Here is a 26297-nt window from a genome sequence, read left to right as displayed (position 1 = left end):
GCAAATCTTTCCGCCATTTTGAATTTTCCGTAAAACCTACTTTTTGGAACTCCTCCTAGACCGTTTGTCCGATTTGCATGTCCTTTGGTATGTAGCATCTAGAGACACCCAAGACAAAAAGTTATCAAAAGCTTTTCGGTAGACCTATCCGTTGTCGTATAACGCATCAAAGAATGCGAGGGCGAGCACGCCAAAATGTGTTTGAGCCTGTATCTTCGCAAAACTTTTGTGTATTAATATGAGACTTGGTATATGTCATAACAGTGATGACCTGAGGTTGCATGCACCATTTCGTCACACTGCCCCCTACTGGTCACGAGATATAAAAAATTTCTATTTTTGTTTATAACTACTGCAAACTTGAATGTAAAATTATGAGACTGGTCTTGTTAGATTTCGTGAGGCATGCCGAGTCAAACGATACCAAATGGTTTTTGGTCGGCCATTTTGTGTGTCGGCCATTTTGAATTTTTTCTTGAAGTTCAAGTATTTCAGAAACGCAATTGCGTATTGTTATGAAACTTGGTATGGTTCATTAGCAACATGTTCGGGGAGGACTTGTAAACTTTTCGGCGCCCCCTAGTGGTCAAGAGATTTGAAGCTATATCTCTGCATCTCTTTATCGTATTTACACCAAATTTGGTGGGTGTCATCACAATCAAGACCTGAGTCACAATTTATTGTTTGGTGAGTGCCCCCTAGTGGTCAAGTCATTTAAGGCTATATCTCCGTATCGCTTTATTGTATTTACACTAAATTTGGTACGTGTCATCACAGTCATGACCTGAGGCACCATCTATTGTTTCGGCACAGCGCCACCTATTGGTCTCAAGATACAAAGAAATTGTTATTTTTTTCATAAAACTAATGCAAAATTAGATCTTAAATCATGACAGTCATCACGTATGAATCATTTTTTGCCATTTTTGGCTTGACCCCGGTATCGCTGCTTGCAGCTATATTAAATAAATAAAGTTGGATGTTTGATGTTCGTGAATTTAGGGACCATCTCTAAAGTAATAATGTACAGTTTGAAAAAGTGTGCATTATAGCTGACAACCACATGAACACTGTAGGCTACAGTTGGCTGTTTGTTGACTTTAAACAGCATTTAAATGGAATGACTTAAAGTAGAAACACACATTATTGAGTTACTTTAGAGACGGGCCCTAAATTCACCACTATCAACTACTGTATTTCAGCTTAAGCGAATCCCTGATCCAAGTAAAATCTTATTTGTTCATCCATGCTAATTTATCAAAATATGCTTTTGCTGTCTACAAACAAAACAACATGTTTTATTGAGTACACGTAAGCTCTAATCACAAGAATACAACTTTTGTTATGTCGAGATCACGAGAAAACAACTTTTGTTATCTCGAGAAAATTACGTCGAGATCACGAAAAAACAACTTTTGTTATCTTGAGATAACGAGAAAACAAGTCGTGATCACGAGAAAACAAGCAAGCAAAAAGAAATATAGTACACGACCTCTCTCTGCTTTTGTAGATCTCTAAACAAAAGCCCTTTACAAAAATGCAATTATCTCAGCTTTTTGTTTAAAATTGGGTATTTTTTAAGAAGCCTACCCATAACTGAGAGGTGAAATGAGAATAAATAAGGATAGGATTGTTGTATTTTTATATATTTAAAGTGGAAATTTTCTGAAAGGCATTAAACTTTTTGAAAATCACAAATGCTGGTGCTTGCTGGCAACTTGAAATAAATAGCAAACCAATATGTACTTTAACTCTTTCCCCACCAGCGTTTTTTTTTTTAAAGTGCTGATCTATGCACGCTTTAACAGCTGATATTACCCACAATTCATTGCGAGAGGGAGACGTTCTGTGAAGCTACACTGAATTAATACATTTAAAGTACATGATCCTGAAAAAGCCGAGTTGTATTTTGATGTGATCGTCACTTCGGTAAGGTGTTAGCATGTCTTAATATTTGCGTACTCTTTTGCTAAGCACTGAGATGTATTTGAATGATGAATGTATGATGCTTTTCGGTCATCTTAATTGTATACTTTCCCCTAAAAGTATGTAGTGGTATTGATTATGGGAAAGTATGTGAATTATGACGCTACTAGTATTTGTTTAAGGAATCTTTCTTTCAGTTAAATAGTTTCTCATCTCTGTACCGCGCTCACCTAAGATTGCCTTGATTGGCAAAGTCCATTACACAAACTGCATCTCTTGCCTTTTTTCCAGGGATCCTGGTCTTGGAAAGGCAGCGCTTTCTGTCCATCTCACAAATTGAATAACAGATGGCAGACCGGGGCGATCGGTATTATTCACTAGCAAATCAGGAGAGATTTCTCATTTATTAACCAGATCAGGGCCAAAAGTAAAGCCACAGTCTATTATAGAGGAACAGAGGCTTTGTTAATTGACTCTAATGAAGTTTGATAAGTTGTGTTGAGGTGTGCAATTTAACGCCCCTCCAAAGACCCTCTGAGTAAGCTAAGGGCTTTTTAATGGAAAAATATGCAGTGTTTGTGCTCTTCTCAATAATATCATTAGAATAATGTTTTCAATTTTGATTTCGCTTAGATCCTCTGTTCCCTGTCCGAGGATTGTTTTGTGTCAAAATGAATTAGCTTTGATCAGTACCTTGGTGGTTTTCTGAACTTTAATTTAATCTAGATATATTGCTTTTTTGAATGTTGCTCGAAGTATATTAGATTTAGAAATTCTTTGGGCACTTTGCAATTTACAAGTCAGGTAGACACGAGAGACTTAGTAATATGTTAAATACGACTGAGTGCCATTGCATTACATTATACCACCTAAGAGCAACTGGTATGTGGATTAGTGGATGTATAAAGTTAGTTTAACCACAGGTGTAGTTCATCATCAGGGCAGCAAGATACAGTATATCGCAAATGTGCATACCGCATTATCCATATTGCAACGGTTTGGAATAACTAAATTAATTTAATACTTTAAAAATCTTGTGTATTGTCAAAGTTTAAGCAGTGTTGCCAACTTAGCAATTTTGATTTAGCAACTTTTCAGGCTACTCTAGCAACTTTTCCCAAATGCACCTAGCAACAAATTTAGCTATTTAAAAAATGTATTTGGCTACTTTTACCAACTTTTGAAAGGTGACTAAAATCTAAACAGCATGTATAATTGATGTTTATTTAGGTTAATTAACTACAAATACAGTGCTTTAATCAGTGGCGGCCGGTGACTTCTTTTTTCGTGGGCGCATGAAGCGAAGTTCGTCACAACATGTATGTAGCCCGTCATGTGGGTGGTTCATTATTTCAAAATATGTGTTCTGCGTGTCAAGTGACCATATGTGCATCACGTTGTCATGTCAAAATAAGTGCGTGCTGCATACGCGTGAAAAGGGTTTTAAAAGAGACGCTCAGAATCCATTCAGCCGATCTCCGGGTCCGGCGCCACCACTTTTAGCATAGCTCAGCACAATCCACCGAATCTGCCCAGACCATCAGCATCGCGCCCAAAAAAAAACAACCAAAGAGTTTCGATATTTTTCCTATAGCTTGACTCTTCTGTAGTTACATTGTGTACTAAGACCGACAGAAAATTAAAAGTCCCCTGCTATTGAAAGTAACCAAGGGGACTATTTTCGAGCAGTGCGTAATATCACTACGCTGCTGCAGCCATGTTACAGGAGCAAAGTCCTTGATTGTTGTGTCAGTTTGAGAGTATAGTTTCTAGCCATATCTGGTTAGAAAATCGCAACTTTTAATTTTCTGTCGGTCTTAGTACACGGTGTTACTACAGAAGAGTCAAGTTTTAAAAAGGGACAATATTGAAACTCTCTGGTTATTTTTTTAGCGCAATGCTAATGGTCTAATCAGATTCAATGGATTATGCTAAACTATGCTAAAAGTGCTAGCGCCAGACCCGGAGATCAGCTAAATGGATTCCAAAACGGTAAAAATAAAATTTTTAACTTGAAAATGAGCTGGGAAATGAGAATATTTTCAAAAAATATTTGCGCCCCTCAGAGGAGCAGTCACCAGCCACCACTGGCTTCAATTGTTGTTTAATTGTTGTTAAAGAGCCCTTCATTGCTAAAAACAACGTTATTTGTGTATTTGGTATAATAGTTTGCGTGGTTAATAGTTAAAAACACATTTTTTTCCACGCACTGTACATTTTTGTAGCTCCAGATTTCACTCTCTTCCTGAAACGCAGTCCCTGATTGGCCAGCTAATCTGTATGTTGTGATTGGCCTGAATACCTCTGATGTCAGTCGGAAATGTGATGCTCCTTACCATGTTTGAAAGATTCGGTCACAATGCAATGCTAACAAGAGTTAACAGAAAATAGCCTACATAAACTGTGATTTTTCAAAAAAGTGTAGCTGTTCAGTATCAGCGTTATATTTAAAAATAAAAAAGTGTGACCAAAAAGGTCTTGTGTTTGTAATACTTTTACAAATATATTTTTTCAAACAAATCTAAATTAACATATTTTAAATAATGTTTTTGGTGAGATGGCATGTCAGTTTGAGAAAACTCTTTGTATATTTTGCATATAAATTTATCATTTATCAAAATATCTTCTTCATTATTTATCACAATACTTCCATAAATATTTATTTTCCTACTATGGAAGTCAATGTTTACAATCAGCTGTGTGCTTACTATCCTTAATCAAAATATCTTCTTTTGTGTTCATCAGAAAAGAAATTCATACAGGCTTAGAACAACATGAGGATAAGGAAACGATGACCTTCAACTGTGTTCTTGTGTTTTTGGACATGGTTTAGTCTTTATTTAGATCAATGCATCAAGAATGTTCCCATCAGTTGTTATTTAGCGCAATGACAGTCATTCATTTGTATGCGTACAAATGCTTTTTTTGGCTTTCTGTGTAAAATTGGGTTTAAAGATTGTAACGGAGATAATAACACTCTAAGAAAAATAACTTTTGGTCCTTAACCCAACGTTTGGCTTGTTTCCTGGCTTTAAAGGGCCATCTGCTCAGTTCTGATCAATTTCACTCATGTTGAGATCCCCGTTGCTTCATCTACCAGTCTGCCCTGTTGAGAATCAATACTGGCTTTTGAATCGTAAAGCCGATGATAGTTTGTTTTGTGATACAATGAGCAGATTTAACCAACAGACGAGTGTCAGGCTGACTTAAATAACATCCGTACGGATTTGACAATGATTGATCCACGGGTGTGCAGTCGATTGTTTTCATCTTGGCGTAGGACATGTGATCTCTTAGCTGGTTTCATCCTGTTGTAAGCTGTATGCAGTTAAAGTTTTATGTTTGGGGGAAGAGTTTCTCTAACAACTACATTTTCAAATATATTAAAAGAGGTTTCTGTTGCTTAATGGTGGTGCAAAGACCACAAGAAATGTAGCATCCTAAAATGTGACTTTTATGTCCAATGAAAAGTGTCTGCTAACAAACACAGCGTTGGCGCTTCCCACTGGGGAATACCTTACTTAAAGTTGTCTCTGCACATTAATGTGGTGTAAGAGAAAGTACTTTAACATTAAAAATTATACGCATTAAATTCTTAAAGCAGTCCCGAAAGGTCTAGTTTTATTTCGGATGTCGAAAGGCTGAGGAAAATAATTACCGTTTTTGGAGCCAGAAAGAAATACTAACATTATAAGTCGACCTCGGGGTAAAGAAAACAATGATAAACCTCGTAAGTAACTTACCTAACGATGACAACCAATGAATCAGGCTTATACATTTTTGCACCTGAGCATTTTCTGCTATGAATCACGGAGATACAGTGACCTTTCAGAAGAACGACACCGGCAGCGACATGTCCACTTATTACAGTATAAGTGCCTTTCAGCTTTTTTTCTTATGAACTCACTAATAAATATGGGTATTTTAGAGCTTGTTTTCCAGTTTATAGGGTACATACAGTGTATTTGAACTTGCTATTGCATTGCACAATAAAGTACTGTAGATATTTTTGTAAACAGAATTTAGCAATGTTAAAAGGGCCAATATTATGCCCATTTTACAAGATATTATATTTTGCAAGATGTAAACAACACTCCAGAAGCACTTCCTGTTGTTTTTACCTTTTTTTTTTAGTTTACATTTATTTTACATTTTGATTGAGTTCTAAATTTTCTGCTGGTTGTATTTTGATCTAATATTAATTAATATTAATATTTTGTTGAGTGTTAAAAAACTAAAACAGGAAGTGCTTCAGGGCAGGGGTTTAAATCTTGGAAAATCATGTATATAAATTTCAGGTCTGCGTAGAAATTTTAGCTCAAAATAACCCACAGATCATTTTTCATAGCAATTGTCAATAATGCCCCTATCTGGGTGGAAGAAAAAAGTGCTGTTTTCATGTGTGTACCTTTAAATGCAAATTAGCTACTGGTTTCGGTAAAAATAGGTTTAATTCCTGTGAATACAGTCTGGGACAATTATTAAAGGAATAGTCTACTCATTTTCAATATTAAAATATGTTATTACCTTAACTAAGAACTGTTGAATCATCCCTCTGTCGTCTGTGTGTGTGCACGTGGGCACTGGAGCGCGCTGCGACGCTGCGATGGCATTTGGCTTGGCCCCATTCGTTCAATGGTGCCATTTGGAGATAAAGTTAGAAGTGACCAAACACATCAACGTTTTTCCTATTTAAGACGAGTAGTTATACGAGCAAGTTTGGTGGTACAAAATAAAACATAGCGCTTTTCTAAGCGGATTTAAAAGAGTAACTATATTGTATGGCGTAATAGCACTTTTGGGAGTACTTCGACTCGGCGCAGTAACACCCTCCCTCTCCCATTATGAGAGTGAGAAGGGGAGCGGACTTTTCAGGCGAGTCAAAGTACTCCCAAAAGTGCTATTACGCCATAAAATATAGTTACTCTTTTAAATCCGCTTAGAAAAGCGCTGTGTTTTATTTTGTACCACCAAACTTGCTCGTATAACTACTCGTCTTAAATAGGAAAAACGTTGATGTGTTTGGTCACTTCTGACTTTGTCTCTAAATGGTACCATTGAATGAATGGGGCTAAGCTAAATGCTATCGTAGCGTCGCAGCGCGCTCCAGTGCTTACGTGCACACACACAGATGACAGAGGGATGATTCAACAGTTCTTAGTTAAGGTAATAACATATTTTAATATTGAAAATGAGTAGACTATTCCTTTAAGCCGCATTAGCGCTACAACATGCTAACAAACATCTGGAAAACCCTACTGAAAAATCCAGCTAAAACCAGCATAAGCTGGTTTTAGCTGGTTGTAGCTGGTTTAAGGTGGTTTATGCTGGTCCTTCCAGCCTGACAAAGCTGGTCATGCTGGTGGGCCAGCTGGTATTCCAGCATGACCAGCTAAGTCCAGCTAGACCAGCTTAAAATGTGACCAAAACACAGCTAGACCAGCTTGCTACACCAGCAAATTCCAGCTTCCTACACCAGCAAAACCAGCTAAAACCAAGCTGGGGACCAGCTAAAACCAGTTTACCAGCTTATGCTGGTCTTAGCTGGATTGTTCAGTAGGGAAGCTTTTGGGTAAAGTTAACCAGTCACTCAAAGGCTGTGGGCGGGGTTTTTTCAGTGTGATGTCATATTAACTAGAGAATCAAAACAGCATGTCTCATGGGATTGCTCTGGTTTAATGGGGATTAAAAAAAGGTGTGGGTGGATTTTTTTCATTGTAGAGTGGTTGTGTTTACACGCTGCCAACAAACCCCATATGGCAGAAAAAATGATTTGGCCCAAGATATGTTGTAAATATATGCTAAATACATTTTGTAGAAAGTAAAGCTTAATTAAATATTTTTAAATTTGGAAATACATTTAGTTTTAACCTTCATGTATTAGCATATGTTTCAGGGGCAACAAATACATTTCTAATTTTACAACTCATACAAAAAAATATATATTTTACTGAACAGTGTTGTTTTTGGCAGCCCTTTTAGTTTTAGTCATACTTTAGACACTTATAAACTTGATAGTTTAGTCGATGAAAACACAAAAAGGTTTTAGTCAAGTTTAAGTTAATTTTAGTAAAAAAAATAGTCTTTAACAAATTAATTTAGGTTAAAAAGTATTGGAAATTGGCTAAGGTTTGACAAGTAGATACATGTAAAACCTTAAGCTTACCATGAAATGTGTCACAAGCCGATTGTCGAGTAAAACTGAATGTATATGATATGTTCACAGCGTGACTTGTTAGTTACTTTAAAAAAAAATTCAGCGTGATGAGCCTTCAGGTGCCGCTTGAGGTTGGTGGTATTCTTCCCACCTAGTTTGTGGCCACATTTACCGTCGTCTCCCAATATGCATTCCGTTTTTCTTTCTGATGGGTTATACTGAAAGTATGTCCATAAATTATCTCATCGTTTCCGTTTATTGGCGTCACCGCCACGGTCCTTCGAACTCGCCACAGCCGCAGATGTGTTGTTGTTGTGTGAAATCTGGTGCGTGTGGCAGCCGGGTGTGGGCGTACCCAAAACAAGGATAGAAAGCGGCAGCATTGCTGATACTTTTTAGCTAAAACAGACAGATTTCACGCAAGATAGGCAGAAATGACATGCATTGTAAACGTCAGACTTATAATCATTTTCGTTCCGTCTCGTCTCGTCAACGAAAACTTGAAAGCATCTCGTCATGTTTTAATTACCTTAGAGCCAATTTTAGCTAGTCATCGTCGCGTTATTATCGTCATAAAAAAGGTGCACCAACGAAATCATTACGTTATTGCCATCGTTGACAACACTGTTACTGACTAAAATATACATTTGTATAAAATGTATAAAGTATATGTATAAAATGTATATGCATGTTCAAAATAGTAAATTACAATATTTTATTATTATATAATATATAATTATATATTTAAATATATTAAATATATAAATTATATATTTTAGTTGAAAATGTATTTAATTTTACCTTTTCAAACCTGAAAACAAAGTTTTTTCAATGCGATGGGAATATAAATGTTTAAAATATATTTATTTATAAAATATATTTTAAATTATACAAAAAATGGCCAAAAAATATATTGTTGAAAAATACATTCTTGTAAATGTAAAATATATTTCAGCAGATATTTTTGGACCATTTTTTTGTTTATTTTGAAATACATTTAAAATTACAGCCCATTTACATGAAGTTACGTACCTATAGTCACGTAATTTTTTTTCTTGATACTGTCACGAATTTCCCCGTTTTTTCGTGATCGTATCACAAATTTTTGTTTATGTTTCATTGTCATGTATTGGTTACTCAACTGTTTTTTCCTATTTTCTTAAATGACATCCTTACCCAAACCCAGTTCTAACCCTAACGCCAGGCGACAATGTTTTTACATTTAGAAAATATAAAAAATAAACCAGAAAAAATAGTATAAACAAAGTATTAAAGTGACATCCTAACGCAAACACCAAATCTAACCCTAAACCGAAGTGACAATGGTTTGAAAATAGGAAAAAGCAGTTGAGTAACCAATACATGACAATGACACATAAACAGACATTTAAAAAAAAGAATTTCACAGAAATAAAAGGGGTAATTCATGACAGTATCACGAAAAAAAAAATCTGTGAATATAGGTACATAATTTTCTGAGACTGGGTAGCAAAATGACTGTATATTAGAAAATGTGGGTTTTTTTTTTGCTGTATGGGACATTTATGTCCAAACACCTTGTAAAAGTGGATTTTGCATAATATGGGCTCTTTAAAGTATGTTTTATACTACAATTGACCAGATCAGTCAATCAAACTTTGATCTATAAACAACCTGCTGGCCATTTAAGACATATTTTTCAAATCGGGCTGCTTGATGTTTGCTTGATCTGGACAACACGGGGTCTGGACACGCATATTTTCCTCACATCTACTGTGAAATATCCACATATTTCATGCTGTTGCTGAACATTTTTGAGCTTGTCAATTCTGTTTCTTTCCTGGCCATCTGGTTATGCCTGTAGAAATAAGATTGAGGTCTATTGTCATCTGTGCGCTGCTTCTCCACTAGCAAAACAAATCAGTTTTGATTGAGCTTTCGTCCGCCTCTACGATGGCTGCTGGGTGTGGACGACGTGTTAAAATCACCCTTGGAGCAGCTGGTTCCCATCTCTGCCTTGCGTTTCTATTTAAATGAGATTTATGTGTTTAGATGTTGATACGAATGACTGACCCATTTTCCCTGCTCTGCCAGCGCAGCGTGATGGTAATGCTGTTTCACGTATGAATTTATGGCGGGCGGCGGCGGGCGTGCCACCATTAGGGTGTCAGCGGTCACCCCGGGGAGGGCAGCGCATAATCGGAGTGATTGGTGGATGAGACAAGACGCCCTGCCTTGAAAGCAAAGCAGAAATAAGCAGTGAGGATAAAACATCTAAATGCTTTTGGGGGGCCGTAATGATGCATTTTTAAAGCAATGGGAAATGCAAAATTTGCAATGATCTGTAATGGATTTTGTTCCAGAAGGGCTTATTTTTGTAGTCGTTTTAATGCTTTATTTTATGCCGTTTGCACTCAGTGCTCGGTTAGAGATTCGATGAACCTTACTCTTCAAAAACAACAAGAAAAATAAAAAAGCGATTGCGGCACAGGTCAGAAATCTTTTATTAAAGACCTCATTCACACAGCAGCGCACATATCAACAGCTTACAATATTTGCACTATAAAGGTACAGTTAGATACTAAGCCTATTTTTTTGCACTTTGGAGGTGTGGTTGTAGTGCAAACGAATGACCATTTGGATGTAAATCTTGCACCCCCCCACATCACAATAATCATAAATGATAACAGCACATTTGTACTCATTCTTATCCACCAACCATCATGGGCATTATTAAATGTAATGCTTCATTTAGTAACCTCAGAAGTCATTTTATTTTCTATATAGAGCTGTCGCGGTGTTAACATGCAGAACGATGTCTGTGTGCAGTGTTGGGCAAAGTGGTTACATTGCTGCTTCACTTAACACACTTTCTCGCTTGTCTTAATGCACGTTCCTGGTCTCGTTGTATGTGATTTATTGGAGCACGTTGTTTTAAAGGTTTGTCTTCATAATCTTTTATTGCAATATAAACACACTCTGAAACAACTTTTTTCTGTTAAGCTACGGCTCATATATCTTGAATTTCACATATAAAGGCCGCCGCGCACTAAAAGATAATCGTGCCGAATGTGGGCCGTTGTCTCTCTTAAGACAATCCTGGGTAAAGTACTGATTGTCTTGGTAGCCGATTTGTGGTGTTCAACATGTTGAATATTTATGATCAGAAATCCTGTTGTGTGGGGGAACACCAAAAAAAGCGCACGCACACTAAAAATTGTCACGTTGCATGAAATATTACCCAATCAGAAAGCGAGCAGATCTTTATGCCTGTCGTCCACCACGTACAGTATGACCCAGTGTTGGCGCCAGTCGTTATAAACAAACATCTTTGTAATACAACCACAAAAACTGCAGCTATAGTGAACAACGGACAGAGCTCTGAACAATCTTACTATACAACAAAAACGCATACCTACATATTTGCACAACATTGCTTATTTGGACCAGAGGTAAGTTGGTGGCATTTGCTGTAGTTTCCTTCTTTTTAATCCATTTTCAAATGTCCATGGTGAAATTAGTTAATGCAATATACATTCTTGAAATAATAGACTTTTCGTAGCCTTCGTGTTTGCTTTCCGTAGTGCACAAATTTTTGCGTAAAGTTATTAGGGTGGGGAACACGTAGTCAAACGGCCAATCAAAATTCGACTTTGCCTCACAGACTGTCCTTAAATAAAATTTTGCTATTTTAGCTTCTTATTTACTCTAGGAAGACAATACACTAGGCAAATGTGCACATTTTATATTAAAATCCCAATCAACATTAATGGTGATCTAAGGCGGCGGGATTGTGTCGGTGATGGGGCGACGCCCCATGGCGCCGGCCCTGGTATGATCATGAAAGACTTTGCGAACAAAACCAGTAAATCATTGATTTTTTGTTACCGTCATGTTTGTGGTCTCTCACATTTTTGATTTTTAACATTATGTCTTGCCCAGCCTTAACTCTTTCTCTGCCACTGACGAGATATCTCGTCAACAAGAGAAAACGCTTCCCTGCCAATGACGAGTATTTCCACAACTTTTTAAAACCGGTAGTATGGCAAGCGGCTGCATGTCCGTGTCTGTTTTAAAGATCTCTCTGAATGGGATCTCTATGAAAAGTCCGTCACAAAAATGGAATTCTCATTTTTTGCTGAAAATATGGTGTTTTTGCAGAAACCTCCCCATATTCAAAAGCTGATTTCAAAAGAACTTCTGAAGGTAGGATGAAATGGTATATTGTATGTTTATATCTTTAAAGAAGAACATTTTCTGGAAGACATTAAACGTTTGTGAAAATCATGAAAAACGCTGGCGCTGGCTGGCAACTTTTTTTTAAAAACGCTGGCGGCGGAAGAGTTAATTTACTGATAAACATTTGTCATAAATATGTATATGAATAAATGTACGTATTTGTAATTTACATTTACTAAAGAGGAAATGATCTCATCCACAATCTGTTCATACGTCTGTAATTACCTTATGTCACCATTTGCATCTATTTTTATTTCTCTTAGATAGGATTAGGAGAAACATCTGAGCCTTCATTAAAAAGATAACCGAGAACAACATGACGCTCCTGAGCTATGAAAGAGCAACATCTTAGCCCACACACATCCGCATGCTATCATTAATTGAGTAAAGTTTGTCATATTTGTTTCATTGGTTTGTTGAAATCTACCCTCTTCAGTGTGCTGAAGTACCCTTGTTTGGGGGTCTCTTAGGATTGCTCCAAATGACTGTGTTTAATGCAGAACTTAAATGACCCGTGTGGTTATAAGCTGCAGTGATGTCAATGAGATGAGTTATGGGTCCACCAAACACTGAATGCTAAATGAATGTGCACTGTGCTCAATAGCTCTTGGGAAACAGCTTCGAGTCTATCTTTACACCTCTTTTAAAGGCGATTGAGGACTAAAATCACCTCATGATGTGACACTAATCACAAAGACAAAGGCCGATTTTGTCCATGATTGCCTCCAATTGGGCTGCCCGAAAAAATTACTAGTTTAGTATTTAGTATTCAGACAGAATTACCCCTTTTCACCACAGACACATAGACAGCTCCCGGCTGAAATGTTTAGAGAATGAACATTATGAAACATTTAGTTCAGTGTTCTGATTAGATGAGGATCATGTGATGACGCTGTTAAATACCAAAATATGGTAGCATTCATTCATAACGGATTAAATGTTGATCAGGCAAACACACTGGCATTCGAACTCAAAATTACAACATGGAAAAAAACTAAATTCTCCAAACGTATGATGTGCTGAACCATGAAATTGTCGTGAAATTATTTTGTTATATTAACATTTTAAGGCTACTTAATTTATGACATAAAAATGATGTTGGGTTACAAACATACTTTGTGGAGTATTTCATGAAGTTCATAATATTTTTGTTAATGCAAATGTTCACTAGGGCTAGGGATCACAAAACATATATTTGGTATCAATATATTCACTTTAATACCGGTTCCTGAACGATACTTTATTCAATACCACATTCATAAAATCCATTTAAACAAAATTATTTTGCACGTGACCTCAAATAATATTTGTTTTCCCCCATGTTTTTAATATTTATTTTTGGCTTATTTTGCCTACTTATTATGATGGCCAACACTGTATCCACAAAGTCATCATTATGTTGTATAAACCATAAAATAGAGCCATCATGTATAGATTTGGGGAATTTTCCTTACTGGCCCCCTCAAAGTCCAGACCTCAAACCTATTGAATAAATTTGGGGTGAGTTGGAAAATAAACTGCACATTCAAAAGAAAGTGTTTGGGTTCAGTTGCAGAAGGCATGAGATATCTTGGTTACAATACATTGAAGATCTAAGGAAATATATTGACACCATGCCAGTGAGATGTGCTGCTTTAATTGCGGCAAAAGGTGGATATACCAAATATTTAAGTTAAAAGTGTTAAAAAAACGTACGACTCACTTCATCCGATATTTGTTGTGCTCAGAGCAACCATCATTATGAAATCAAATCATGTTTTGGAGGCAAAAAAGGTCAATATTTTCAAATCTGTTGAGTAATAATAATTTTGTTCAACCACTTTGATCTATGCATATACCTTTTGCACCTATGCTTTTGCATATGACATATGACATCAAAGTAGAGGTCTTCACGGGTCACTTCACTTCAATCCAAGTGGGTTCGGGTCTAAAAGTTTCATGTGTGCCTTGGACACGGGTCGGATATAATATTAGCGCTTTCAGGTCTTGGGTAATTTAAAATGAATGTGTTTTTGCCAAGTCCTTTTCCGACCCCCCAATGTTTGCCAAGCGCGCTTGGACATCGTGTGGCTGGCGGTAGGTTAATTTTAATTGAGCCAGATATGTCAAACACTTTTGAATGCACATTTAGGGGATACCTTAATGTCGTCATCAGATAACAAATGAAAGCAGCAGGACAAATTGATTGCAAGGCCACCGGGGTTTCTTTTTGACTGACCGGTACTTGTGGGGCTGACTGCACACACGTCTGTGGGGGTCGAACTTAGGTCTAATTTTCTTGGGTTTGTCTTGGGTCAGGTCTTTCTTAAAAAAAGGAATATTTATTCACCTTGGGTTCTGGTAAAGTGATTTGTGTCATTTCGGGTCTGGTACGTTTCTTTGGACCCGAGAAGACCTCTACATCAAAGTACTGCAAGAGTAATTTAGAAGCATACAGAGCAGCATACTGATGTTTGATGTCATTTGCCTGTCAGAACTTGCGGCGCCGCATAAGGTCGAACACACGTTGGTGGGATTAACCCTTTAGTTATTGAAATTTGGTATCGAACGAAAATACATTTTTTGATACTCTATAGCAGGGTTCCTTAAATCCTACCCTGATGGACCGGTGCCCTGCAGAGTTTAGCTTCAACCCTGATCAAACACACCTAACCGTGATTTGTGTTTTTAAGTGATCATGAAGAAATTGATTAGCTTGCTCAGATGTGTTTGATCAATGTTGGAGCTAAAATGTGCAGGGCACTGGCCCACCAGGGTAGGATTTCAGGAACCCTGCTCTATGATATCAACAGGTATCGCACTCAATACCTAGCCGTAAGGGCACAACCAAACCATGTCCCAGTGTGATTGCCCTACTCCCCCAGAAGCACGCATTTACAGGCCTTGTCCCAAATGGCGCACTTCATGTGGACTTTTGGTCTTAAATTGCGCATGCTCGCTTAGTCTACTAGTCTGTAGGCTGTCCCATCTGTCATTTTTACGCTCCCAAGTGTGCTCTTCAGTGCCCCCTTTGCACCCTTGGTGTGATCTTCGGCGAAGCCTGCACTGCAGCAGGCTTCGAGCACTTTACCAACCCAGAAGTCCTTGCGAAAGAGCAGTCAGTCCAATCAGACAACGCAAGGGAGGAGTTCACACTGATGGACAACTTCTCTTCCTATTTCCGCCGTGACCCTCGAGTCTGTCCCAAAATACGACTTCGGTGCACCCTCTTGGACTTGCGTCAAGGGTCCCTAAGGTCTGCACTACATGATGTCATCAAAGTGTGGACTCTGAGGAAGTCCATAAGTCCTGTGCCATTTGGGACAGGGCCACAATGTACTTTGACTGATCCCGGGCGCGCTTATGTCATTAGAATGCGATTGTTTTAAGGAAAACAGGAAGTAAAGCGCACTCATAAAACTGGAACCCATCGTAATGTTGGGATAATGCCAGCGTGCCCTAATGTTCACACTGCACAGCATACTATACCTTGGTTACATTTTGTATTTGATCTTAAGTGTGGCAAAAAACCAACATGTAATCTAAAATAAAACCAAATCAACCAAAAAAAATGTCTTACCCGGTTTTCTTGTGTGTTTGTGGGTTTTATTTATTTCCATAAAAGGATTGTGGAATAAAGAGGGCATTTGCATGATTTTCAAAGACTTTGCCGCCGTTTGTTTGATGTTGGGCTTCTAAGCCTACAACCAATGTATTAATGTTTTTTTTTGTTTCTCCCCAAAAAGTCATTTTGGCAGTAGCAGGCATTGCAATAGATATGCAATAGACTGTGTTTTCTAATTAACATTATGAAAGGGTTTGCTTCCGCTCCTGAATGCTGATAGGTCAATGGAACATTGTAGCAATGATCAAATATAATAATGGTGAAGACTAGACATACTATTTTCATGACATTTAGCACAGTGCCCATTAATTCCTACTGTATCACCTAAGGATGTGAATTTTTTTCATTTTGAGTAATGCATAGGTCTCAAGAACGAGTAGGGGAGAGCAGGGCACAACCTAACGCTTTTTGGTTTTGGCTCAATCATTCAAAAAGTATTTGAGTTTGATTAATTATATTTTTACAAAAGCAACACACCCATCTCTGCTACAAATGAACATTTGAAGTTTGTTTCTAGTACTTACCATTCTTGGACAATTACACCAAACGTGACAGAAGTTCAAACGTTACAACTTACCCCATAGGTGGGGTTAATTGTAACAGGCAGGGGGTTAGTTGTAACACTTGCTAAAAATTGTGTGTAGCCTATTTTAAAGAACGGCAAGAATTAGGCTAACGTTAGCGGTTTTCATATTGTAAGTGCTGAGGGGTTAGTTGTAACACAGCGTTACAATAAATAAATAAGTAAATTTACTTACTGTACATGCCACCAAAACACCCGTTCATCAATAACTCTCTGGAAAAACATTATACATTCCAATAATTTGCGTGAGATAGTCTTTTGGCAACGTGAAAAAATACCGGAAAACCAAAACACTCAACCTTGTGCAACAATGTAAACAGTCTGTGTTACAACTAACCCCGCATTACTCAGTATAAAATATATCATACAACATGCATCTATCTGCACAAAATGCAAGACTTAACCTGTTATGTACTGATACAAAGTTTAACTCTCGTTGTGGATGCACACCATAACCATAACAGCGTGCTTTAAAATACACCCAGTCAAAGCACAAGGATTCATAACATTAAGCAGCTTTAAGTCTTTTGCTATCATTTTATCTGTGTCGTATCGTCTTCTTACCTCTTCTCAGTCAAGATGTTGTTATGTTCTTATGGCTCTCTGGTATCTCTTGACATTTGGTGTTTGAATATGAGATGATAACACATTGTACAAATTTCTCATTTTCCAATTACCGTAATACAGAAAGGTGTGTGTGTGTTATTTAACATACCATACATCATTTTGTTATTACAAAGAACTGAGAAAAAACATGGTAGTATTTTCCCCGTAGTGGACGCAGTTTTACTAATAGGAGTACTATGAAAAGTTGCCTGTTTCCATTTCTGTGTCTTTAAATGCTCGTTTAGTAAGTCGACAGCTTATAAAAACGTATTTGTTTTTTGTTTTTGGCGTGTTAGATGAACACCTTGTCACACAACAGCTTTTAGGTATTATTCTGTTTTTAAGTTTAATCTGTAAATAAGTTTTTATAAGCTGTCGACCCCAAAAAACGAGCGTTTAAAGACACAAAAATGGATAGAGGCAACTTTTCATAGTACTACTATTAGTAGAACTGCGTCCACTAGGGGGAAACGTAGTCGGCGATCCACTTTATTCTCCTTAAAGGCTGGGTTTTACGGCTCGGCAGCTTATAAAAACTTGTTTCTGGGTTATTTGGCTTGTTGGCTGTGCATGTTGTCACGCGGCGGCTTTTGGGCATTGTTCAGTTTTTTGTTATAAGCCAGAAATGACAAGGAGGCGGCTTCTCGCAATACAAAGTCAATGGAGACGGTTGGATTGCGTTTCCCCCCGGTGGGCGTGGTTTTCAAATTTGCATAACTGCGCTCTGTCTCTATCACTTAAGCGGCCACCCCCTTAATTATTCAGAACTTTATGGCTTTATATTATTTAAACAAATGAGTTACAAAAATATTCACCCCTGTCACAGATGTCATGAAGGGCAAAATTAGCTATAGTATAGACCAAAATCACTTTTTGTACCAGGATGTAAACATATTATTTTCTGCTGTAAAGTAGGACATTTTAACATGGGGGTCTATGGGAATTGACTCCCTTTTGGAGCTTCTAGTGGCCCGTCAATGAATTGCAGTTTAAGTTACTTTCGTGTTGACTTCATCAGAGAGATCGGAAGGATGCCCCTTTGGCTTATCAAATAACCCTATAAAATATGAAAATATATTTTCCCAAATATTTAGTATTGGCTATAGGGAATTGCACGCAACATACATGTTTTTTATGACCCGTCGCAACCCGCCCCGCAATAAAGTGACAATTCTTTACCTGACCCGCGTGGGTTACATGTGGGGCCCGCGGTTTATGAGATGACCCGCGCATCACTAGTGAGCAGATTTTTACCATTTAAAGGCTGGTTGTTTAATGCAATGCGGACGCATATTGATGTTGTAACACATTATAAAAGGGAATTTTCACGATAGGTGGAGTTTAGCCTAACTTAGGCCTGATAGCATTAAAGGGATATGATCCCACCCTCCCTGCAAATTAACGTCCAAAGCCAGACCTCCTTCAAAACGTATAAATGCGCAACAGACCAGAAGCGAGACAAAAACGAGAAGGAAAGTTAAGTTGTTCCTGTGGTATGCAAACACGCGGTGACTGACGGGAACGCATCGGACCGAATGCAATGATTGAACGAACATTGTATGGTCCTATGCAGATGTCGATATATATTTAGAAAAATACGTTCAGATCACTTAACGTAGTGAATGCTTTTAACCGACACAATAAAATATCTTTTTCTAGAGAATCACCTACTGCACCTTTAAATAAAAAATCACTATCACCAATGAACAATTAGATGCAATACAATAATGACAATATTATGTTAAATTAACACATGACATTGTGCTAATTGTAATGACCCAGACATGTTTTTCTGCTGTACGTCTCCATCGCTTGCGTTGGTTTCTGGATCTCCAGAGTGTTATTGTGCCGAATTAGAGCTCCGGTTGGCTGTGAGTCAGTGCCAGCGTCTCTCACCAGCGTTCATACTTTCTGCTCTCCTGGCCAACAAGTGAGGAAAAAAATCAGTAGCGAGAATAAGATCCTTTATCTTCGAGAGTCAGTAAAGCTAATTATGCCTTAAGGGAAGCGGTAGGGATAAACAGAAGAGCTCAATTAATGCTAGTTGTCATTACGAGTATATTCGCTCACGTTGTCACATAAAAAGCAGCTAATTTGTGTGTAGCAGGTGGTAGATGAACACCCACGATGCTATGCGGGTTGAAATATGCGGAACGGCCAGTAAATGAAGCCACTATCGTCTCCAAGAACAACCATCTGATGAAGTTAACTCAAACAGTATTGTAGTAGTAATTCATGTCACAACCAAACCATTACCATTATCAGAACAGAAACCGGCAGTGTTTGACTAATGCGAGCGCAACGTCAGATGTCACCAGTTGGATTTTTTTTAGATGGGAGACTTGAAATGCATGTTGTGGAGATGAATACTAACTAGCTATACAAGAGGTTTCCCAGAAGACGTGTAATGGCTCTGAGGTTGCCTTTTCACAGCCCAGAAAGATTGCTAAATTTAATCCTGAACAGTCAGCCGTGTTGTCACTTTGGCATGCTGCGAGATCCAAACTGCAAATATTTTCTTCCCAAACTATGATTCATTTAAAAGTGTGAATTGATGTTATTGTACTGTGTAAAAGTGTTGGGCACATTAGATGCTTCACCAATACAAATATTGGTTCAGTTTGTGTATTTAATTACAGTATTTTGCTTTGGTGTGTGATAGCAAATATCGAAGTAGAGTTTTAAGTCTTATTTCGTTCTCTTTTTAAATATTATGGGTTACACAAAGGAAATTGAATTGCCAATGCCGTTTCATGGTGACTTTGAATGCAGACTTTTGATAGTGCACTAATATTTCATTCTCTTTTCTTCCCGTCTTTTTTCCAGGCTTCATTTATACATGTGGTGGGACATTAAAAGGGAAAAATGGGACCATTGAAAGTCCAGGTTTTCCTCAAGGATACCCCAATGGAGCGAACTGTACTTGGGTTATTGTAGCAGAGGAGATGAACAGAATTCATATAGTTTTTCAGTCCTTCGCTGTGGAGGAAGAATATGACTTTTTATCTTTATATGATGGACATCCTCATCCTGCCAACTTCAGAACGAGGTAATGTAATGTGTGTGGGCATTGTAAAGGGCGGTAACAATTTACAATAAGGTTGATGTGGTAAATGCATTAAACCAACTTAACTTGAACAAACAATGAACAGTATAGTTTTTATTATTTATTCATTCTTGTTAATGTTAATGTCATGTTAGTTCATGCTGCATTAAAGGATTAGTCAATTTTCTTAAAAAAAAATCCAGATATTTACTCACCACCATGTCATCCAAAATGTTGATGTCTTTCTTTGTTCAGTACCGAAGAAATTATGGTTTTTTGAGGAAAATATTTTTCTCATTTTAATGGACCCCAACACTTAACAGTTTTAATGCAGTTTAAAATTACAGTTTCAAAGGACTCTAAATGATCTTAAACGAGGCATAAGGGTCTTATCTAGCGAAACAATTGTCATTTTTGGCAAGAAAAATAAAAATTATGCACTTTTAAACCACAACTTCTCGTCTATCTCCGTAATTGTGTAATGATGTCGAAAGATCACGTATTACATATATGAAACACACATTTGCGGACCATTTTAAACAATAAACGGACACAAAGACATTAATTAGTATCATTCGACATACGACAACGTCTGAACGGTCCTCTTTCTTCACACTTATAAACACTGGGGCGGAGTTTCGCATACATAATCCATGACTTCTTGACGTGATGACGTATTACGTAAGATCGCGCTGGGGGGTCACACGACCGGAGGAAGACGAGAAGTTGTGGTTTAAAAGTGTATATTTTTTATTTGTCTTGCCTAAAATGACAATCGTTTCGCTAGATAAGACCCTTATGCTCGCTTGGGATCGTTTAGAATCCTTTGAAACTGCAATTTTAAACTATATTATAATTGTTAAGTGTTGGGATTTTAAACTACAAATTGGGATTTTTAAACTACATTAAAAATGTTAAGTGTTCGGGTCCATTAAAGTCCATTAAAATGAGAAAAATCCTGGAATATTTTCCTCAAAAATACAATTTCTTCTCTACTGAACAAATAAGACATCACATGGTGGTGAGTAAATTATCTGGATTTTTCTTTTAAGAAAATTGACTAATCCTTTAATGCACCATGAACATGAATGTTAACAGCTACAATGTTTGATTTAAAAAATACATTAGTAAAAGGTGAAATTAACATGAACTAATAGGAGATTAGATTAGCTAATTGTTAACAAATACAACCTTATTGTAAAGTGTTACCGTAAAAAAATTGTTTTTACCAGTTTTAACATCTTTCTGAATATCTCCTGCTTATAGGTATGTGCACATTTTTTAGGGCAAATACATATTATGATATTATATGGAGCAAAATATGAGATCAGACAGATATGGCGGATGAAACCCACAAGAAAATCAGTTTAATAGGATGACAGCAAGGATATTGTATTTAGCAAGATCACTCCTATTACTATGACAGGCGGCCCACATTGTAGTTAAAAGAACCAGTCATTGATCGATAAAGACCGATTATTTTCTGACGGAGGGGCTCTGTACAGAGTCATTTGAGGTGCTTGCCAACCTGTGTAGCTAAAACAAATTAAAAAAAAGGTGTTTGTAGTGCAATTTGAGGTTGAAAAACTAAAGTTATGGTACAATTGATGTCAGGTTTAATTGTTGGTCAGAGATATGTTGTTTAAATGTGATTTTGGAGAGATCTGTCATTCCTCATTCAAGTAGATGGTAGGGCTGTGCAATTAGCAGTTTTTTTTAATTTCGATTTTCGATTGCAAGCTGAGCCTCTCTCTGTCTCTCTCTCTCTCTCTCTCTCTATCTCTCTCTCTCTCTCTCTCTCTGCGCTGCGCTCTTGCATCTGTCCAGACGTCAGATTACTAGGTAGTAATCCTGTTTATGTTGGTAAAGTTATATGCATTTCAAGCAAGCTGAAGCAAGTCATTAAGTAACCGTGTTAAATAATTGGAATTATGATTTTTACCAGAATAATCTGGATTATGATTTTTCCCATAATCGAGCAGGCCTAGTAGATAGGACTTCATTCTTGCGTGACTTTTTTACTTGGTTCGGCCATTGGTCCACACAAAAATGGAGTATCAGGGCACCGAAACCGAACATTTTTGAAAACCCCTGCCAGGGTGAGTATTTTAAGGATTTTTGGCTTGTGACGTCACTTTTGTTTATGGTTTGTTGTCACTTTACAATTTGGGTTTTATTGCCGCCTGCTGGTGTGGCATGCTCTTGACAGCCTTTGATAGCGTGTTTCTGCTTTTTCATGAGGACGGTGACTTCTTTTAAACTGAGCATGTGTGGACGGGATTTTTTTGGAGGAGAAACTCTGGTTATAAAAATATCCATGTCCGTGTGGACTAGGCCTAAGAAAACTTTGATGTTGGTTAATATTACTATGTTTTATAGTCATTAAGCGAAAAAATACAATTTACAATAACGTATATGGGCGTCGAAAGCAAAAAAAAAAAAAAAAAAAAAAAAATGTGAATGGTCCAAGACATTAACTGAAGTAGATGCCACATGTCTTGTCCCACCCAGATATAATGGTTCTGACACCCCTTATAAAGTCTTATTCATTAATATTAGCTAAAATAAACTAACAATGAGCAATATATTTTGGGCAGCATTTAATAATCTTTGATAATGTGAATACAAATAGAGTTAATCATAGATTGTACATGGTTGTTTATTGTGCATTTATTAACATTGACGGATACAACTTGTGATTTTAAAATCTCTTGGCAATGTTTTTGTAAATGTTCATATGTATTATTATTTTTCTTCACTTTTGAATTTCACTTTGGATAAAAGCAAGATAAAAGTCTCTACTAAATGCCTAAATGTAAAGGTACATGAAATGCTATTGTATAATATTTATGTTTAATCATGTAACCTTAAAGGGATAGTTCACCCAAAAATGAAAATGAAAACTCCTGTGTGAGTTTTTATTTTTATTTTGATTAATACAAAAGTTGATAGTAACCATTGACTTCCAAAATAGGAAAACATTTTTAAAAATTATGAAAAGCAAAATAAAAATAAATAATAAATAAATAATAATTTAAATAAAAATTAAAATATGAATGTAGTCCTCTATATATATATATATATATATATATATATATATATATATATATATATTTATTTATATATATATATATATATATATATATATATATATACATTTGCAGGGCGTTCCAAATGAGCGATTATTGTCAGTGAAGTCCACTCCAACTGATATACCGCGCTCAGGGAGTAGGGAACAGTGAACACTCCGTAGGGACCCTGCCGAATGGAATTCATCTTTAGTGTAGAATGGCGAATAGTATTCATTTGTGAATTATTCACCTGATTGCAGTCATTACACAGATCTGACAACAGTTCTAGCCATAGACAACAGCAGCAGATCTTCTGAGCTGAAATTAGTTTTCACTTCCATTCATTATAGTGATTGAACGTATTTGTTTGGTGTCAATCTGGCCTTGAAAGTTTCTCTATCCAAACATTATTGCGCTTTATTCAGAGTAATTTCCTGATTTCTGAAAGTTAATATCCTCATCTTTCAAATCAGTTTCCTGTGCTCTCCAACAACATACATATTTGTATATTCTGCCATAAACTTCCAATACTTTGATTTGTATACTTAAACCAAGGGCATATGGTTTAATATTGTCCTAGCTCTTATGATTCCATTATGATTTTTTTACTGCTTCATGGAAAGTGCATTTCATAGCCTCATAAAGAAATTATATACACAGTTTTGTACCTTTTATCTATTTATGCAGTGTTGTGATACATCTTAATATTGACACATTTAAAGTGCCTGTAGGGAAAATGAATCAAAAGTACTTGCGGCAAAGAAGAAAGGCTTGCGTAAATGCTTGTTATTCCTCAAAATACTTCTGTTTGTTGTTTATGTAGTGATAGATTGTTTTGATGGGGATAAAAGTGTTTGTTAATTACTGTAACCCTTCAGTTAAAACTTCATGAACCTCTGCTGTGAGCTTTACAGAAAATGAAAGGAGTTTTTTTATTAATGAAGACATATCATGAAAATCTGACTTTTTCAATGTTTAAGTGCTATAATTGTTCCCCAGTGCTTCTATCAACCTAGAAAATGTGAAAATGAACAACCCAATAACTTGGTTTTTGGTAAACCATTCTCTGCAAGCATTTAAAAAATAGGTAATTGAAATGTGTCTCCCTCTGTGATGTCAGAAGGGGATAATACTGCCCCTTAATCTGCACTATCCAACCAAGGCACTGCCTTTTAGGGCAAAGGTCAGCTCATTTTCATTTAAAAGGACACACCCAAAAACACATATGTATATTAAAGATGTCAAATTATGCAATTTCCCATATTCAATGATCATTTAAATTAACGATCAATCAATCGAATAATCGTTAACAGTAATAGTGCAATAAGCCATTACTGCAGTTGCATATAGCCAATGACATAAAAGTGTGCGTAAAAATGCCAGCTTCCTCACGCGAATTAAAATATTTTATTTTGTCTAAATAACACTTTAGTGGGATTTTAAAATGAGTCAGTGTAGTTGGTGTTTTGATAAAAATCATCAATTTAATCTCGTAATGAAATATAATGACTAATAAACAGTATAACTCCGCCTCATAACGGGCACTCCGCATAGTCGGATGAAAGTCTGTGCGTCCATGACAAAATAAAAGTTTCATTATCATCAAGTGTTATTTTTCTAGTTGTTCACCTCACTTTCCGAGTTGTTGATACACCGCTTGTTGTAATTATATCCAAGAACCACACGAAGGCCACTTTTCCCGTCGTCACCTCAGCTAGACCTGCGGCGTACTTTCAGCAAAGACGCTTAAATTATGAAGACTTCAACATTCCATTAGAAAACCTAGTAACATAGTAACCTAGAAAACCTAGTAACCTAGTCAGTAACTGTGTTTGCATTTTCAGCATCGGATCCTCTCAGATCCACTGCAGATGCCATTTCGTTGCCTTAGTGCTAGCTACATCTCGAATGAGGTTAAAATGCACAGGTGTGTGTTTGGCATCGAGCATCGTTGTGATCATGGCTAGTTTAACTTCTTTGCGCTTGTTTAATTTTTTCACCAGCTGTGTATGTGCTTTGTGCAGGCGCCGCACACATGTGCTTGCTTTTTCGACAATCGTTAAGTTTTATTGATTTAATTCTTATCGACAATTAATCGAAGATTTGTTAACATCCCTAATGTTTATGTATTATATAAGTAAAAAAGACGGTCTTAAAAATGGCTATGCAGAAAAAAACTCAGAAAACGGGGCTGTAAACGTACGTAAGCCAGTTTCCACGCAAAGGTTGTGATTTACAAAAAACAAACTTAATGGGAGAATGAGCTTGCAAGGTGGGATCTGTGGATGATTCATGTACGCACACTTGCAGGTGATCTTTGATTTATAAAAGGAACATTGCTTTGTTTTATAAGTCTTAATATTTTTTGGCATATGCCATTTTTGGCTTTTGTGCGTAAGTAGACTTTTAGTAAGTATCCTACGTACAGTTTTATAAATGAGACCCCAGGACAACAAATGGTTAAATGCATACTCATGGGTTTTGGAGGGGGCCTGGCTTTGGAGTTGGCTGGGATCTTATGGGGCATACTCACCAAACGCGAATTCAAAGATTTGCGCAAGTAGATGCAAAAATGGGAATAGACGTAAACTCTATGCGAATTACGCAAATTGGGCGGCGCGGTTGCCGCAAAAACAAGTGCCATTCGCCTGAATGTGTCTTTGTGCAAGTTGAAAATATTCAACTTGAGTAAAAAATTTGCATGACAAAGTTAAATCAAGCAAGTAATCTAGAGCAAGGAACGCAATGCTTCGCATTTGGTGTGTATGCAGCATTATGCTTTCTAAGCTAGCCACCTATGCCTAGCCTCTCTGAAATTGACGAAGTTTATTAAAATGTGCTCATGGTAAAATTCGAATAGATATTTTTTATTAGGGTGGGATTTTTCTTCTTGTCTCACTATAAAGCCCCCAGCAAAAACATATTACTGTATTTTTAGATGCTGTATAGGGACATTTTTAAGGATGTCTATAGACTTTGAGCGTGCCAAGACACATTTCCATTCAAACAAAATCAACATCAAAGTGTAAGGCTATGGGGTCTTTTATTTTTTAAAGATTTTGGAAGATTCTTCTCAGATAATGTCT

General features: G+C 36.9%; 1 protein-coding gene across 2 annotated transcripts in view; it reads left to right on the top strand.

The window, feature by feature from the left end:
- csmd3a (CUB and Sushi multiple domains 3a) overlaps window positions 1-26297 on the top strand; it is a 489960-nt gene that overhangs the window by 14077 nt on the left and 449586 nt on the right. For both annotated transcript variants that reach the window (XM_055211335.2, XM_055211334.2), the window contains exon 2: window positions 19921-20143. In XM_055211335.2, coding sequence (XP_055067310.2) covers window positions 19921-20143 — 223 coding nt within the window. The remainder of the gene's footprint in view (window positions 1-19920; window positions 20144-26297) is intronic.

This window comes from Misgurnus anguillicaudatus, chromosome 10 (assembly GCF_027580225.2).
Source record: "Misgurnus anguillicaudatus chromosome 10, ASM2758022v2, whole genome shotgun sequence".
NCBI lineage: Eukaryota > Metazoa > Chordata > Actinopteri > Cypriniformes > Cobitidae > Misgurnus > Misgurnus anguillicaudatus.
Note: the sequence above shows the minus strand (reverse complement) of the source record. Positions and strands in the feature narration are given on the sequence as shown.